The 17,732-nt window shown below is 43.5% G+C and overlaps 1 protein-coding gene across 4 annotated transcripts in view; it reads right to left on the reverse strand.

Moving 5' to 3' along the window:
- ROCK2 (Rho associated coiled-coil containing protein kinase 2) overlaps window positions 1-17,732 on the reverse strand; it is a 267,460-nt gene that overhangs the window by 18,260 nt on the left and 231,468 nt on the right. For all 4 annotated transcript variants that reach the window (XM_077488794.1, XM_077488796.1, XM_077488797.1 and 1 more), the window contains 4 exons: window positions 8,334-8,401; window positions 7,958-8,046; window positions 4,860-4,938; window positions 3,954-4,212 (listed from right to left, as the gene is read on the reverse strand). In XM_077488794.1, the coding sequence (XP_077344920.1) occupies window positions 3,954-4,212; window positions 4,860-4,938; window positions 7,958-8,046; window positions 8,334-8,401 (495 nt within the window). The remainder of the gene's footprint in view (window positions 1-3,953; window positions 4,213-4,859; window positions 4,939-7,957; window positions 8,047-8,333; window positions 8,402-17,732) is intronic.

The raw sequence follows: 17,732 nt of genomic DNA on the forward strand, positions 1-17,732 counted from the left end.
ATGGTTAGCATTCGGGGCCGATCCGTTCTATCTCCGGTTTGCCAATGGCAAGGGCGAGCCGGGAGAAGCACCAGAGGGCCTGTAAGAATGATCCAGCAGCTGAACAGCTGCTATGACCATTCTTATGGTGTAGGGAATCACCGGTTCAAAAAGAAAATATCTGAATGATGTCTGTAGCTGCAGGCATCATTCAGATATCACCGCTCAAAGTTTGTGACGTCATATCACGTTACGCAGACGGCAAGCAGTTAAAGCAGGGTTAGGTTATAAAAATATATCCTAAGCTTTGAACATCTCATGGAGCACTGTTCAATCCATCCTCTGAAAATGGAAAGAGTATGGCAAAACTGCAAACCTATCAAGACATGGCTGTCCACCTAAACTGACAGGCCGGGCAAGTACAGCATTAATCAGAGAAGCAGCCAAAAGGCCCATGGTAACTTTAGAGGCGCTACAGATATCCACAGCTCAGGTGGGAGAATCTGTCTACAGGACAACTATTAGTCATGCATTCCACAAATCTGGCCTTTATGGAAGAGTGACAAGAAAAAAGCCATTGTTGAAAGAAAGACATAAGAAGTCCCATGTGCAGTTTGCAAGAAGCCATGTGGGAGACACAACAAACATGTGGAAGAAGGTGCTCTGGTCAGATGAGACCAGAATTGAACTTTTTGGCCTAAAAGCAAAATGCAATGTGTGGTGAAAAACTAACACTGCACATCATCCTAAACACACCATCCCCACCGTGAAACATGGTGGTGGCCACATCATGTTGTGGGAATGCTTTTCTTTAGCAGGGAAATGGAAAGCTGGTCAGAGTTGATGGGAAGATGGATGGAGCCATCTTCTAAGATTCTGCAAAAGACTTGAGACTGTGGCGGAGGTTCACCTTCCAGCAGAACAACCCTAAACATACAGCCAGATTTACAATGGAATGGTTTAGGTCAAAGCATATTCATGTGGTAGAATGGCCTAGTTAAAGTCCAGACCTAAATCTGATTGCGAATCTGTGGCAAGACTTGAAAATTGCTGTTCACAGATGCTCTCCATCCAATTTGACAGAACTTGAGCTATTTTGCAAAGAATGGGCAAAAATGTCACAGTCTAGATATGCAAAGCTGGTAGAGACATCCCCAAAAGACTTTCAGCTGTAATTGCAAACTAACGCCACACTTAATATAAAAAAAAAAAAAAAAAAAAAAAAAAAGAGAAACCATTTATCATTTTCCTTCCACTTCATAATTATGTGCCACTTTGTGTTGGTCTATCACATAAAATCCCATTAAAATACATTTATGTTTTTGGTTGTACCACAAAATGTGGAAAATTTCAAGGGGTGTGAATACTTTTTCAAGGCACTGTATGTGCCAATGATATATGCAGGGTCTGCTCCCTGCTTAGCAGAGCTGCACAGTGCTATGTTATGTGGATTCAATTCATGTTTTTGATTGAATGAATGAATGAATGAATGAAATACTTGTATAGCGCACAATGCGAACTGAATCGCCTTGAGTATAACAGACTCTGTGTAGATTCTAATTCTGAAACAATGTACCTGCAATGTGTCTAGCCACAGAAAATGTGATCATTTGCCTAAGCTTTAAAGTTTATGTATATCTAGAACTTTTTATTTTACTTTTGGATAGAGCAGAGAAATATTAAAGTCTATGTCAGATTATTTTTGCTACATCCTGTTTGGGGTATCTCCCTTTACTTCCTGTCCCTGAGATGTGTCTAGAAGTGAACATAAATCTCTACAAAGTGAGGGGAATTCCCCTCTTAGACAGTTGTCACAAGCAACTTCCCTCTTACTTCCTCTGTTTTGGTGACAACCCTAAATTTTAGAACTTTCTTTCTCAGTGACAGTGGTCTCCAAGACAAATAGAGAGGATGCAATCTATCAAGCCTGGAAACACACAGTAAGGCCGGGTTCACACTATAGCGATGCGGGAACGCCGCGAATCCGCGGCGTTTACCCGCATCGCACACCTCCCGCCGGCAGTTCACACTGCCCTATGCGGACGGCTGGGAGTGTCAATGTTATGTTAATGACACCCCCAGATCCGTCGGCATATCGCAGTGCGATCTGCCGACTCGCACAGGAATCGGATCGCATGGTGTGAACCCCCATGCGATCCGATTCTGTTGCGGACCCAAAAAAGGGTCCCGTGCGAGTTTGCTGCGGGAGCGCTGCGAATTCAGCCATACTATCTGTATGGCTGAACTCGCATCGCTACGGAGATCGGATGTGATTTGCTGTGCGAATCACATCCGGATCTCCCCCCGCAGCGGTGTGAACCGGGCCTTATAAGAACTTGACAGGAGTTCTAATCCCTCCCAAGTCTATCTACAATGTCAAGTTTTCGCTATACATAACTTTTCATGAAATAACCTTTGAAATATAAGCATATGGAAACCCTAACCAACTTTTCTTATACGCTCCATTGTGATTTATTAAATATTGAATTAAAAGCATTTTGTTAGGTCTGTTCCATAATTGCAAGAAAAAATGAAATCCCAAACAGTGTTATCAGTCCTGCTCAGTTCACTTCTATGGACTAGAGAACATCTCCCCCTATGATATGCAGAAGAGGAGAGGGGGAAGATGTTATGTAGTCCAAATTAGGAGCAAACAGCCCAGGGTACAGGTAAGCAACGTTTGACATTCCAGCTGTGTTGAAATTACAAATCTTATAATGCCTCTGGTAGTCAGTCATTCATGTGAATGTCACAGCCAAATCCTGGCCTAGGATATAGTGAGGTATATAGTGAGGTGGTGTTGTGTCACCCTAGGAAAAAAAAATGTGTTACTGACAGGATCGCATCTAAGAAATGGCAAGCTGCCATATATAAAATGTTTGTTCTTGGGATTGGATACACTTTAACCTACATGACTACTCAGTTTAGAGAGAACAAACCTGATTTATATGTAACAATATTGACAAGCAATCAGAACTAAAAGGTTAAGGGTTCTGGTCCAGGGAAAGGCAGTTGTCTACACCGAGAGGACTTCCTTTTAGCAATTCCAATGAAGGACATTGGAGAAAGTCAACCAAAGAAAAAGACTAGACCCGTAGTGCATCCCTTGAACCCAAAGTTTAAAGAGAGGTTTTTTTTCACCAACCCTGAAAATTGCTGGTAAATGAACAAACACATCAAGCATTTTAAATAATTATTGCAGCATTTTCCCTAAATTATTTTTTCTCACTTGCAATGTGCCTTTGCACTTGCTAAAAAAACAACAGGTTAATTCCCTGGCACAGCCCCCTCTCCCCTCCCTTAACACACACACACATATTATAATATATATATATATATATATATATATATATATATATATATATATATATATCAGTGATGGCCAACCTTGGCACCCCAGATGTTTTGGAACTACATTTCCCATGATGCTCCACTACACTGCAGAGTGCTAGAGCATCATGGGAAATGTAGTTCCAAAACATCTGGAGTGCCAAGGTTCGCCATCACTGATATATATATATATATATATATATATATATATAATGTCTTTGTAGGCTGCTGATATCAGATCCAAGATGGCAGCACCCAGCAGCGATTTTGGATGTCAATACATGGGAGGTAAATAACATGCATAAAGGATGTTAAAAGCACATACAATCTTAAATAAAGATTTTTGTTGCAATGAATGGTCTGGCAATATGGTCTCTTGAAAGCAGAGCAGATGTACATGCCTGCTTGCAGCAATCCATTTTTTAATGGTTACACAGTCATCCAGTGCATGTCTTCGCTTGCCATGGCAGACTTCTGTCTGAAATAAGCCAACCTATTGATGAAATCCTTGTGAGGTCAGACATTTCTGCCAAAGTATTACAATCTTCCCTCAGGTCCAATAAATTTGGTGGAATGAGGTTACAATACTGTAATGTCACCTAAAAATAAGGTAGCTATTTAGAGATGGAGCAGACTAACGTTACCTTTGCAAGGTGCTATCATGTCCTCCTTCTTATCCATGTGGTCCTTGTGGCATTTGATATGGCAGCGTCGGCACTCTAAGGCAGCAGGGGGTTTGAACATGTGCCATAGGGGCTTCATACAGGCATCGCAAGTGGTCGGGAAGTGGTAGAGGGTGGGGATGAACTCGTGACCCTTGTGACAAATGTAGTTCGACTTCTCCATGGGATCCACTGGAAATTCCTGCTCCTTCTTGCTTTCTCCTTCATTGTCATATAAAATCTGAAAGACAGGAAATAAAAATCAGCACAGGAAATGATTACTTTTTTTTTTTTTTATCTTGTTCCATTTTCATGTCCAATACACTAAATGGAGAACTCTAGTGTAACTGTAGAGAGGATTTCAATTATAGCACATCGAGGGGCTAAAATGATTTTTGGTGGGCCCTAATTAAACTAGTACTAGTATCCTCTAACAAACAAGAATTCAACCTGATAAGTATATCAAGGAAATCTGCGCAACAAAATGAAGGGGCTGTCGTTTTTCTAAAAACGCTATTTCCCTTCTCTGGCTTGAATGTGAGTGACAATCCCAAAACAAGCATGCAACAAGTGAACATGGAATTCCTTCAGGTTCACGGACTCAGATTATAGAAGCCACTGGATCACCAAGGCAGTCAGACAGCTAGTATATTCAGCAGAACTCAGAAAAAGCATCCTCCAAGATTTATAAAGCCCATCTTAGAGAATTCCACCATAACCAAGATGTCAGTCCGCATTATCAGGTCCATATACTGGGGGAGTGTGGGGTGGCAGGCAAATATAATGGACATTCCCTTTACTTAGTACTATTTTTCGAATATAATCCTCATGAAACTCATACGTGCCCATCATCATTATTATAATGGCAGATGCATAAGTTTAACTTGCCTGGAATATCCTAGGTATCTCCTTGGCGTCTGCTCGATACACATCTGTCTGCGTCACCTGTCGTACATGGAACAACTTGCTGCCAATAGGAAATTACACTGTGTTAGAAATATTCATAGAAACACCATAACAAGCATCCCTAACCAAAAACATTTCGATACATATGTGAAAAATAGAATTCATCACATCACCTCATAACACACACTTGCACTGATGAGCTCTTATAAGTATGTGAAGAGTCAGTTCATTAAAGCACAATCCACGCAGTTATTTCACCATTTGTTATTTGTGATATGATGGGAAATTACACTTCTTTCTTGTCCACTGAAGGACACAGGAAGTCTTAAAGGCTAAGGTCACTTTTTTTTTTTTTTTGTACCTTGGTTGCAGAACAAGAAAAGCTTTCTTAGATTTTTCGAACAAAGCCTTAACTTAGCCCCTGCTGTGTTCCTAGAAAATGTCATGACTTCCTGGTATGTCGATTTGGGACATGAGAGCAAGTAAGACACAGTAAGCAGTTTACCAGCTGACCCCATCAGCACACACCCTGCACCCATCGACTAGGTTTGCACGGCATCCCCAGCATCTCTCCACACGTGCATTTGCCTGCCTGGCATTTGCTACAGCTGCTATGTTTTTTCACAGAATCACCAACATCCTCCAAATGGGCCCTGGCCGCATGCTAAACTCTCTGGGGCTGCATGCCACACGTGGACTGGCCACCCCTGATGTAGTGCAAGTGTCTGCCCCATTTCAGTACTTGTTATTTTGAACCTTTTCTGCTCACCACGCATAGGGCAGCCAATTCACTTGAATGGACTGCCCTATGCATGACAAACGCTCCAAAGATACTCCAGAATTATTTTTTTATGTGGAGCGTTTCTTTACCTTGCTTTTCTGTGTATTTGCAGCACATTTGTCATGTGAGAAAATGCACTACAAACATGCGCCTGATACCCAAACTTGGGGTTCCATTAATATATAATGGTAACGCAAGCGCCATGTGCATTTGCTACACATTTCCGAAACATGTGGCAAGTTGCGAATTTCTTGTACAGAAACACGTAGATGTGAATGGAGCCTCATTGTTTTCGTGTAAACAGACCAATTTCGCTTTCAGGCCCCATTAAAACCGAACATAGTGGGAGAGTATTTTATTTGGCTTGTTTTTTTTTTCTGTGCATTTTGCTGCTTTTGATGCTCGTTTTTTTTCTTTTTTACTTTCAATCGGTTTTTATTTTTGAAAAGGCACTTACAAATATGCAGACATAACATTTTTCAATTTGCAGTAGGGTAGGCCTCCTGCCATAAGCGAACTAGACATTAGTCAATATAAATATGGGTATGTAAACATCCAAGTAGCGAACAGTATAAAGCACTATGTGAGCGGCTAGGAAATAAAGTGATCTAGGGACCTGGCCCATCCCAAGACCGGTATAACAGCTGGAGGGATTGGGGGTCCCCCTCCTTCCCGACACCCCTAATGGGATCCCAAACCCTGCGGAATTTAGTTGAGGTATCCATCAAGATACAGGACAGTTTTTCCTGGGACACGATCCATGATATCTTCCTCTTGACTGCTAGGAAAGAAGGCCTGGGTTGCTCCCATGCTGCTGCAATTGAAATTTTAGTGCCTAGAAGGATGAAGTGGATCAATTTCTGGACTGCTTTGGGAAGTGAGGGGGATCGAGCATTTAGCAAAGCTACCGCTGGGATTCTGGGGACCTGGCAGCCCGTGACCCTGTATATCATATTAAAGATTTTTCTCCAAAAGGTGCGAAGCCTAGGGCATTCCCACCAAATGTGGGCATGGAACCTAGGTGTTGACATCCTCTAAAACACAAAGGATTTGCCGTAGGATAAATTGCGGCCAATTTGGTGGGAGTAAGGTACCATCTTGTTAATAGTTTAACACTGGCCTCCATGAGGGATGTGTTCTGGATACCTTGAAAGGATCTGGTTAGAGCGGCTTGCCAGGTCTCCAGACTGTAATTGAGTTGGAGGTCTGCCTCCCAGGCTGTCATGTAGGGAGTTTTGTCTGTTGGGCAAGTGAGGGCCAAGTAAATTACCAAAATGCCACCCCTCTGCTCCATAGCCTGTCCACACCATGACTCATATCCAGTAAATATGGGCAGGAGGGGCTTTTCCTTCCAAATCGAGTGGAGAAAGTGAGAGATTTGGTGAAAGCGGAACCTTTCCAAGTCAGGGAGCTCCAGGTGTTCGATACAGTAGTTAAGAGTGAGCGGACCCTTGGAGGTGAAATAGTGCCCTATCCGGTATAGCCCCTTGTCCAGCCACCATTTGAAGGGGGATGTATTTAGGCCAGGAGGGAAATCCAGCTTGTGAAAAAGGTGTGCTAGAGGGCGCCCGGCTGAGACCAGATTCTGTAGTAGGCATAGGGAGTCCCACAGGGAGCATGAGTGGGAAAGGATGGGTGAAAGGATGGGAGGCCTAGTTTTGGGGTGGGACCATAGTAGAAAATCCAGGGTATAGGAGGGGGTGGCCTGGACGCTCGTTTTTTTTCAAGTGACAAAATGTGTGTGGCAAAACTGCTTCCACATTTGGGGTACCATTAACCAATTAATAGCACTGAAAGCATGACTAGTTCATTTTAGGTGTATAAAGGTGGCCATACACAAAACAATCTGACAGTACAATCTCCATACATTTTGCTTTAGATTTACTAAAACCATGGAATAGGCAGAAACACCTATCTATCCATTCACTCTGAATCAAATTAGGCAGGCTCTTGCACTACATCAGGGGTATCCAACCCATGTCCCCAGACAGTTTAAATAACGCAATGCCGTATAGTAAAAAATGGCCTGGTCATGAAGGGGGGGTAAATCTTCTGTAAGTCAAGTGGTTAATGCACAAAAATAATGCGCACACACAGGAGAATACTGTAGTGAATCTGACATTCAGTAAATATTCTCTGCAAGTAGATCTTCCAGGTCCATGTGTTTTAGATTACAGTTTTTGATTCTCCTCCAGAGAATATTTGGTGAAAGTCATATTCACTTCTTTCTAAATAGATTTTACAGTGCGTAGTTACTGCACTGTCTCAAAAACAGCCAACAATAATAGTGAATACTTACTCTATATCTAATACCATGTATGGGTTAGATAGCTCTTTGTCTTGCTCGCTGTCATAAAACAGGATCTTCTTGCTGCTAACAACCACATACTGAAGGAAACAAAACAAACAGAAGGGATCACTTTAATGTGTATAACAAACCTTGGCAGACAAGATATCAGTCTGGCTAGTTTATAATGACTCATCTATAGTGGGGATTATTTTGTGCAAGTATTTTGTTAGAAGACTAGTACACCTACAGAACAGTCTACCCTTTGACCCATTCTGGTAATAAACTGGAAGAAAACATCTTGAATCCGGTGGCCAGTATCCCCATACTTTAAAACATAGTCATAAAAAGTCAGCCAAGCCTAATCCTCCATATAATGCAAACCCACCTTTTTAATCCATCCAAACTTCTTAGTGTTGCGCACAGGAAGTGACAACCATCCTTCCAATCTGGATTCTGCAGGGATCCAATAAAACAAGTTAGTAACAAAACACAGCTAGTGATTACAGAGGGGGAAAAAAGACATTAACAAACCAGACATAAATCTGAGCAGCACACACTTCAAGCCACGAGCATTTCAGCAAAGCATTCCTAAAGTGAGGTTGCGGCCCAGATCTAATAACCGTGCTCTTTACTGTTGTCAACCCATGTACTTTTATTAGACCAGCACCATATGCGTATGTGACCTGAGTGTTAGAAGCATCACTGAGGCCATACAGCCATCAGAGATTACAGCTTGTCATAAGCAGTGGGATGTGATCACAAAGTCCATCTGACAAGCCGATATTCCATACAGGTCAAAGCACAGATCAGCACAGCATCCATAGTGTGAGAAAAGTGGGTGGCTCAGAAACGCAATCTTGTATAGTATTTGATATGTTCTCTTAGACGTCATAAGTAATAAGGCAATTTACCTGCTTTACTAAAAAGGAACTGAGAACAAACCACACATGTATGAAGATTCTTATCAATTGTCCATTATGTGCAGATGAAGAAACATACATTTGCTTTTCACACAATTAGAGAATTGAAGCTAATGTTCAGTTTTTTGTGTGACAAGTCTCAACTTTCAGAAAGTCGGCTTCATGATCTTGAAAATCTTGCAACTTTGGACATGGGACCTCAATAACTAAAGTGTCCAACATGTATGATAAACATGGGACCTCAATAACTAAAGTAGATTATACATAAACTGTTGTAAGGGATCTTCCCGGGGTAGGGTGTGTTTGGACACAGTTCACAGCAGACTTGGAATATATGAAGCAGATCTTGGCGTTTATTCGTGGTACAAACAGTCCAGCAAACAAAACATACAGCAACACCGTGCTTTCTAAGTACAACAAAATAAACAAAAGACCTAGCCCGGCTGGGCGCTTACTAACAGGTTCTTCTCACCTATCTGACATTTATAAAGACAGCGTCTTTTCGTCTGGATATCGCAGGGTGGGTTTTAGCTCCAGCAGTGTCTGTGCTTGCAGCTTCCTTCAACATACAGGCTGTTCATTCCCTGGCTGGGAGCAATCACCTGCAGGCCTTGCAGAGCCTTTACCTTCCCAGGCTAATTAGGATCAAAAGCTCACCTGATCCCAAACCCAGAACTGGATCGGGGGATGTGGAATGACAGGTCCCTCTACCAAACCTACCTGCCATTCCATATAAACCCAGGCCCGGCAAAATTACTTAACCCCTCAACAGCATATCGCTGCTGAGAAACTGATCCATCCTGGATTTACCATCTCACACTCTGTCGCAACCTAGGTGAGATGTACACCCCCTCGATCACTTCTCCAGTGACATGTCTACATATCCCCCCCCTCTTTTTCAGACCGGAGGGCTGAGCCTTTTGTCCCCACAGACAACTTACCCTCGACAATGCATCAGCATTTGCCTGTAATTTCCCTGGCCTGTGTTCCACAGTGAAATTAAAGTTTTGTAGGGACAGAAACCATCTAGTCACTCTTGCATTTCTCTCCTTGTTTAACTTCATCCATGTTAGGGGGGCATGGTCTGTCACCAACTTGAATTTCCTGCCTAGCAAGTAATACTTTAAAGCTTCTAGAGCCCACTTTACTGCCAAACATTCTCGCTCCACAATGGCATAATTTTTCTCGGCCGGGGTTAGTTTCCTACTCAAGTACGTCACTGGATGCTCCTCACCATTCACTACTTGTGAGAGTACTGCACCTAAGCCTGTGTTAGAGGCATCTGTCTGGACCAGAAATTCTCGCCTGAAATCGGGGGTGATTAACACAGGTGGTTGGCACAAGGCAGACTTAAGGCTTTGGAAAGCCTTCTCGGCCTCTGGGGTCCACGTGACCATTGCTGTCTTTCCGCCCTTTGTCAAGTCAGTTAGTGGAGCAGCAACTGAGGCAAAGTTCGGCACAAATCTACGGTAATACCCCGTAATACCCAGGAAAGCTCTAACCTGTTTCCTTGTCAGGGGTCTAGGCCAATTCTGTATTGCCTCAATCTTATTTAGCTGTGGCTTAATCAACCCTCTCCCAATAATGTAGCCCAGATATTTGGCCTCTTCTAGGGCTAGAGCACACTTCTCGGCATTTATGGTCAACCCCGCATCACTTATGGCATCCAACACAGCCTGTACCTTACAGAGGTGACTTTCCCAATCAGGGCTAAAAATGACCACATCATCGAGGTAGGCAGCTGAGTAATCACGATGTGGTCGCAGAATTAAGTCCATCAACCTCTGGAAGGTTGCAGGCGCTCCATGTAACCCGAATGGCATCACTACATACTGGAATAGTCCATCAGGGGTAGAGAATGCCGTTTTCTCTTTAGCCTCAGCAGACAGTGGAATCTGCCAGTAGCCCTTTGTGAGATCGAGGGTGGTTATGTACCTGGCGTTACCCAACTTCTCAATTAACTCATCTACCCTGGGCATAGGATACGCATCGAACTTGGAGATCTCATTCAACTTTCTGAAATCGTTACAGAACCTCCAAGTTCCATTGGGCTTTGGGATTAGCACAATTGGGCTGGACCATTCACTCTGGGACACCTCAATTACCCCCAGAGCAATCATACGTTTTACCTCGGCAGATACGGCTCCCCTACGTGCCTCCGGTATCCTATAGGGCTTAAGGTTTACTCTGCTTCTAGGCTCAGTTTCAATGTGATGATGGATGAGGTGTGTACGCCCTGGGAGGTCAGAGAACTTGTTTTTGTTTTTCTGTAGAAATTCCTGAGCCTCCTGTTTCTGTGACACTGATAGAGTATCACCTACCTTGACTGGAGGGATTGGTTGTGACAAATTATTAACAGTATTTGTCGCCACCAAGGATTCCCTGTCTTTCCAGGGCTTGATCAAGTTTATGTGATAAACTTGGAAAGGCTTCCTTCTACCTGGTTGGTGCACCTTGTAGTTCACCTCACTGATCTTTTCAACAATTTCATAAGGACCTTGCCACTTCGCCAAGAATTTACTCTCAACAGTGGGGACTAGTATAAGGACCCTATCGCCTGGGTTGAATGTCCTGATTCTTGCGGACCGGTTGTAAATCCTACTTTGGGCCTCTTGAGCCCTCTGGAGGTGTTCCCTTACGAGGGGCATTACAGTGGCTATACGGTCCTGCATTTGTGCTACATGTTCAATAACACTCTTGTATGGGGTGGACTCATTCTCCCATGTCTCTTTTGCGATGTCCAGTAGACCCCTAGGGTGACGACCATAGACCAACTCGAATGGTGAGAACCCGGTGGACGCTTGGGGCACTTCCCTAATAGCAAACATGAGGTAGGGTAATAAATGATCCCAGTCACGACCATCTTTTTCCACCACTTTCTTCAACATATGTTTCAAAGTTTTATTAAATCTCTCCACCAATCCGTCCGTCTGGGGGTGGTATACAGAGGTACGGATGTGTGAGATTTTAAATAGTTTGCATAACTCCTTCATTACTTTCGACATAAATGGCGTACCTTGGTCAGTTAGGATTTCTTTGGGGATCCCAGTCCTAGAGAACATATAAAACAACTCACGTGCAATTGTTTTAGATGCAGTGTTTCTTAAGGGTACAGCCTCAGGATAGCGGGTCGCATAATCCATGACTACCAAAATATACTGGTGTCCTCTAGCTGACTTTACAATGGGACCCACTAAATCCATGGCAATACGCTCAAAAGGCACCTCTATAATAGGGAGCGAAACCAAAGGACTGCGAAAATGAGACACTGGGGCATTAACCTGACATGTGGGGCACGACTCACAGTATTTTTTAATGTCATCATATATGGCCGGCCAAAAAAATCTCTGGAGAACCCTCTCTCTCGTTTTGTCAGTCCCCAAGTGTCCCCCAAGAACATGGTTATGAGCCATGTCAAGCACCTGACGCCGGTACGGCTTAGGTACCAGAAGCTGTTCCACAATCTCATCCTTAATCTTATTGACTCTATAGAAAAGATCATTAGTCACCGAAAAATGTGGAAATCTTTTTTCAGCATCTGGTTCCTGAGGTACCCCATTCATAACAGTAACCTGCTCTCTCGCATTTTTGAGAGTGGGGTCCTGTAATTGTGCAGCCCCAAAATTATCCCTAGACACCTCTAAGTCTAGTATATTTTGCTCAGTGGGAGGATCCTCCTCCCCAACCAGGACCTGCAAAGGAAAACAATCATTTTCATCCTGCATACTTTTATCATTCACAGCGGACAAGGCAACCTCCTTAGAGGTATCCTCACTCCTTTTGGGGATTTCTCTTTTTTCCCAGAGAGCCCAGAATAACGGAAAATCGCGGCCCAATATTACATCATGCATGAGGTTTTTAACCACACCCACTTCATATTGTACGGTGCCTTGTTTAGTGCCGACTTTAGCCCGCACTATAGGGTACACTTTTGTATCACCATGTATGCACACAACACTCATATGCTTGTTAGGCTCTAAGTCCCCAGCCACCAGGCTAGCATGCACCAGGGTTACGAGGCTTCCTGAGTCCATTAACGCTTTAACAGGAAAGTCATTGATTGTGATGTTGCAGATTTGCGGTTCAGTCTCTAGTCCAGGAACTGCAGCACAAGATGGTTCCGCAAATAGCGACTGGCGCCGGCTAGCGTCACATTCCATGGGTTCAGAGGTAAGAGGGCAATGGGCAGACACGTGTCCCGCCTCATGGCATCTCCAACACTGGATAGGGGCTGGTCTCCTTGGCAAGGAGTCCTTTTTAGAGCCCCTTAGCCACCCGGGACCATCACCAGTCTTTTGTCCCTGAGACACCACTTGAGCCCTTATCCCTCCATCAGCAGCCCTCCACACTCCCCCAATAGATGGAAGTCTCTTACCAGCTGACGGCACAGGTCTGGCGCTCCGGGGAGGTGAAGATGCTGCAGGAACATCACGGAGGTAGTCCTCAGTCGCCTGGAACCTCTCCACAAGGTTGACAAGTTCGTTTGCATCCTTAGGATCACCTTGTCCCACCCAGCGTTGCAGGTCAGTAGGAAGTGCTCGGAGGTAGCGATCCATCACGATCTTCTCTAGGATTTGTGCAGGAGTAGAAGTGTCTGGCTCCAACCACTTTCTTGCCAAATGGATTAGGTCATACATCTGGGACCTCGCTGATTGGTCCAGACTGTAGCTCCAGTTGCGTACCCTCCGGGCACGGACCGCAGTAGTAACTCCTAGTCGGGCAAGTATCTCCGCTTTTAGCCGAGTATAGTCCTTGACCTCTTGCTCACTGAGGTCATAGTAGGCCTTTTGAGGTTCACCTGTTAAATAGGGCGCAATTACCTCTGCCCATTCAGCGGCTGGTAACTTCTCTCGCTCAGCCACGCGCTCAAATATTGTTAGAAAGGCCTCAACATCGTCCTCAGCAGTCATCTTTTGCAGCGCTTTCTGCACAGTCCTTCTCCCAAAAAAATTTTCTGGAGCGGCTCCCTCCACTGTGGGTGGATTAGCAACCACAGGCGCCTCTCGATTTGCTATCAGGTGCTCGAGAAGTTGTTGTTGTGCAGCCATGGACTGTTCATGTCGTTTATTGGCCTCTGTCTGAGCCTGCTGTTGTTGCAAACTCACTTGCATAAACTGCTTCAGCATCTCCTCCATGTTGCTGGACTGTTCTTGGAGTTTAGATGCAGCTTTCACCCAGGACATAAGCAGCTGTAGCCAAGTCTGTCCACACCGTTGCCCCTAGCAACCGTCTGTTGCCCGCATTCGAACACCAATTGTAAGGGATCTTCCCGGGGTAGGGTGTGTTTGGACACAGTTCACAGCAGACTTGGAATATATGAAGCAGATCTTGGCGTTTATTCGTGGTACAAACAGTCCAGCAAACAAAACATACAGCAACACCGTGCTTTCTAAGTACAACAAAATAAACAAAAGACCTAGCCCGGCTGGGCGCTTACTAACAGGTTCTTCTCACCTATCTGACATTTATAAAGACAGCGTCTTTTCGTCTGGATATCGCAGGGTGGGTTTTAGCTCCAGCAGTGTCTGTGCTTGCAGCTTCCTTCAACATACAGGCTGTTCATTCCCTGGCTGGGAGCAATCACCTGCAGGCCTTGCAGAGCCTTTACCTTCCCAGGCTAATTAGGATCAAAAGCTCACCTGATCCCAAACCCAGAACTGGATCGGGGGATGTGGAATGACAGGTCCCTCTACCAAACCTACCTGCCATTCCATATAAACCCAGGCCCGGCAAAATTACTTAACCCCTCAACAGCATATCGCTGCTGAGAAACTGATCCATCCTGGATTTACCATCTCACACTCTGTCGCAACCTAGGTGAGATGTACACCCCCTCGATCACTTCTCCAGTGACATGTCTACACTGTATATAATGTAACAGACCTATTGACGTGTTCTTACTCAGAACTGGAGTAACTTCTCCTCAACCACCAATCAGCATCAGACCTGTCCTAAAAAGCTAAATGTGATTACTGTCTGAGCGGAAATAACGCTAGTACCTGCCATGAACATTCTCACAAATTTTCTGTTAACTAGTACATTCTTTATCTTAATTATAATTCTTTTATAAGATTTAAAGTGCTACACGCAGAAGGTTTTTTATCTTAATGCATAGAATGCATTAAGATAAAAAAAACCTTCTGCCTTTACAACTCCTTTAATGTTATTCACTCAAATATTGTATCCTTTAATTCTACTAGCCCCTACTTGAATATTTTGGCATCATTGTACATCATTCACACAGCCAATTATGGCCATACACCACCACGAATCAGTATTTCTGTGGCCGGTATCACAGGTGTTTGCCTTGTAAACACTCAACATGCAGTTCTAAATGATCATTTATTTGGTATGGCTTCCTGGCCACGGCTGTTCACATATAACTGCATATTGTTTCATGCCATACGGGACAGAGCAGTGTCCCTTAATGGAAACAATTTGCAACCAGGGCTCCTCTCCTGCCTATTACCACAGGGAACTGCTGAATGCGCGGCGTTTGTCAATAATTTGTTAAAGTTGATTGTGAACACCTGTGATACCATATAATAATGCCAATATCCCCATCGCACACATTCCTGGCTCAGAAGTAGCGGGTGCTGTAGCAACATCCAGCTGGAGACTGGAAAGTTAGGTTTGGTTCTGCTTTTAGGTCTTATTTACATGACCGATTAGGGCCTGCAGTGGCAAAAATTAGCATATTTCTGTGGCTGGTACCATCATCGTCTTTATTGAATAATGATCCCAATATTTGGTGCTGCAAGCCCTAATTTGTCACGTGAATAGGACTGGTAAGAAAAACGAAACCAAGTGTTTAGAAAACGGCAAGCAGGCAACTCATTATTATTGTAAAAGAGACCTACCATGGCAATAAAAACAATTGTCAGTTTCTTTTGAATGTACGCTGAGCTGCATATATACACAGCTCAGCGTGCATTCTTGGCACACTCTGGCTGTGCCGGAATTACGGACGCCTGTGCACATGCGCAGAATGTCGTCACCCCCCCCCCCCCCCCCCCACCGGCCACTTAAAGGTGGTGGAAAACCTGGCACTGGGGAAGGCCATGACAGCAACCAACAAGGGATATAACTGGATGCTGGAGGTGGCTAGGTTGAGGAGTTCTGTTTTAATTCACTGATTAATCTGTTTTAATTCACTGATTAATCTGCAGATTGTCTATGAAAATGAAACCTGCTAACTTAATAATTTCCTAGAAGAAAATGCAAGTTAGAAGTTTTCAGTAATTGTTATGCAATTAAGCCCTTCTATCCATTTCAGCCAAGGAAGCCTCTGATAGAGCTGCAACTGCCATGGTGCTGCACATGTGATCAGCCATTTGATGGTTTGACAATTTGGTTGAAAGCACAATCAAATGTAACAGTTAGCATTCCCGACATTCCGGGAAAGTAACTGAGCTTTTAAATCATTAAATCGATGAGCCTAGTTCTGCTTTAAATCTGTAAACATTCCAGTGCTGTTTACTGCAGTGTTTCCAATTGCATTTGTCCAGCTAGTGCAGCCTTTCTCAACCTTTTCAACACAGAGGAACCCTTGAAATAGTTCTCCAGTCTCGGGGAACCCCTGCTAAAAAATAGAAGTCTACATCTCATGATACGTTACTGTGATGGTGGGAAGATGGGTCCTTACACTTGTGGTCATTGGGAAGAATTACCTCCTTACAGATAGCTAAAAAGATCAATGGTGTCGGTGGGAACTTTTCCGAGAGGCAGAAATGGCCCAATGCTGAAGGAACTCTAAGGTTCCACGGAACCCTGCATGAGAATCACTGAGCTAGTGTACGCTACATTCAAAGCATAACCACTCTCATGGTTATCAATGTACTCTCAACTGAACTTTCAAGCCCTTAAATGGCTGATGTGATAACTGGTCACATTGGTAGCAAAATGGCAACTGCAGATGTAAATAAAAGCTAAGGTGGTATTATCTTTGGCAGCATAAAGGAAGGAAAACCCCAAAAATTATTTAAAATAAAAATAAAAATCCATCTGTCATTTACACTGTACAGCCAGATTGTTATTTTTCTCTGGGTTCTGACTGTGGATTGACCAGTAAAGTGACAGCTATACGAGTCTTGTAAAAGGACCACAAAGTACACTTCAGGTGTTAGTTTACTGTTGATCATTTAGATAAAGAATATTTGTAACATCTGCCAAAAAACAGACCCAACTATGGCTAGATTTAGTGACCGATTCCCCATGATAGAGACTATGTTCTGACAGTGTAGGACAGACAACAAAAAAAATGTGTGAAACACACACAAAGGAACAGCAACAAACCACATGCATATCACTATGAATGATCTGATGCTTGAACAAGTCAGAACACAGAATGTGTCACAGGGAAATAAGACTGGAAATCTCTGTCATATCATATTATATGGACTGTTGCACTAGTCAGGAGAAGGAGATAACTGCAAGTCAATAATATAATAGACTAAGCACACAAACTATACACATTTAAAGTATCTGAAAATTGCAAAAGAAAGGGTGACTGGATCTGTAGAACTTATCTCGGTAATCTTGCTGGAGACAGAAACAGGAAAAGGATTTCTGAGTCTGCCTGCAGATATGGGGCATGCCAACATAAACCAACCAACCATTTTATGTAAATGTAAGCTTGCCCCCTACATTTCTGACTTACTTATTATTTTTAAGGGGTAAATGGGCTCTTGTAAAGCTCGGGCAGAATTATTTTCTTTCACAGCATTCATTAATTTGTACACAACACTGAAAAAAGTAGTAAATGGGAAAACTAGTTGTGTGTGCCATCATATTACAAAAACTGCACAAATACATTAGTCAGCTGCACCAAAGAAATATTTAGATAGTAACAAGATAGGTCAGAT

This window comes from Lithobates pipiens, unplaced genomic scaffold (genome assembly GCF_037356315.1).
Source record: "Lithobates pipiens isolate NorthernLeopardFrog02 unplaced genomic scaffold, aLitPip1_a1.2 Scaffold_18, whole genome shotgun sequence".
In the NCBI taxonomy this organism is placed as follows: Eukaryota; Metazoa; Chordata; class Amphibia; order Anura; family Ranidae; genus Lithobates; species Lithobates pipiens.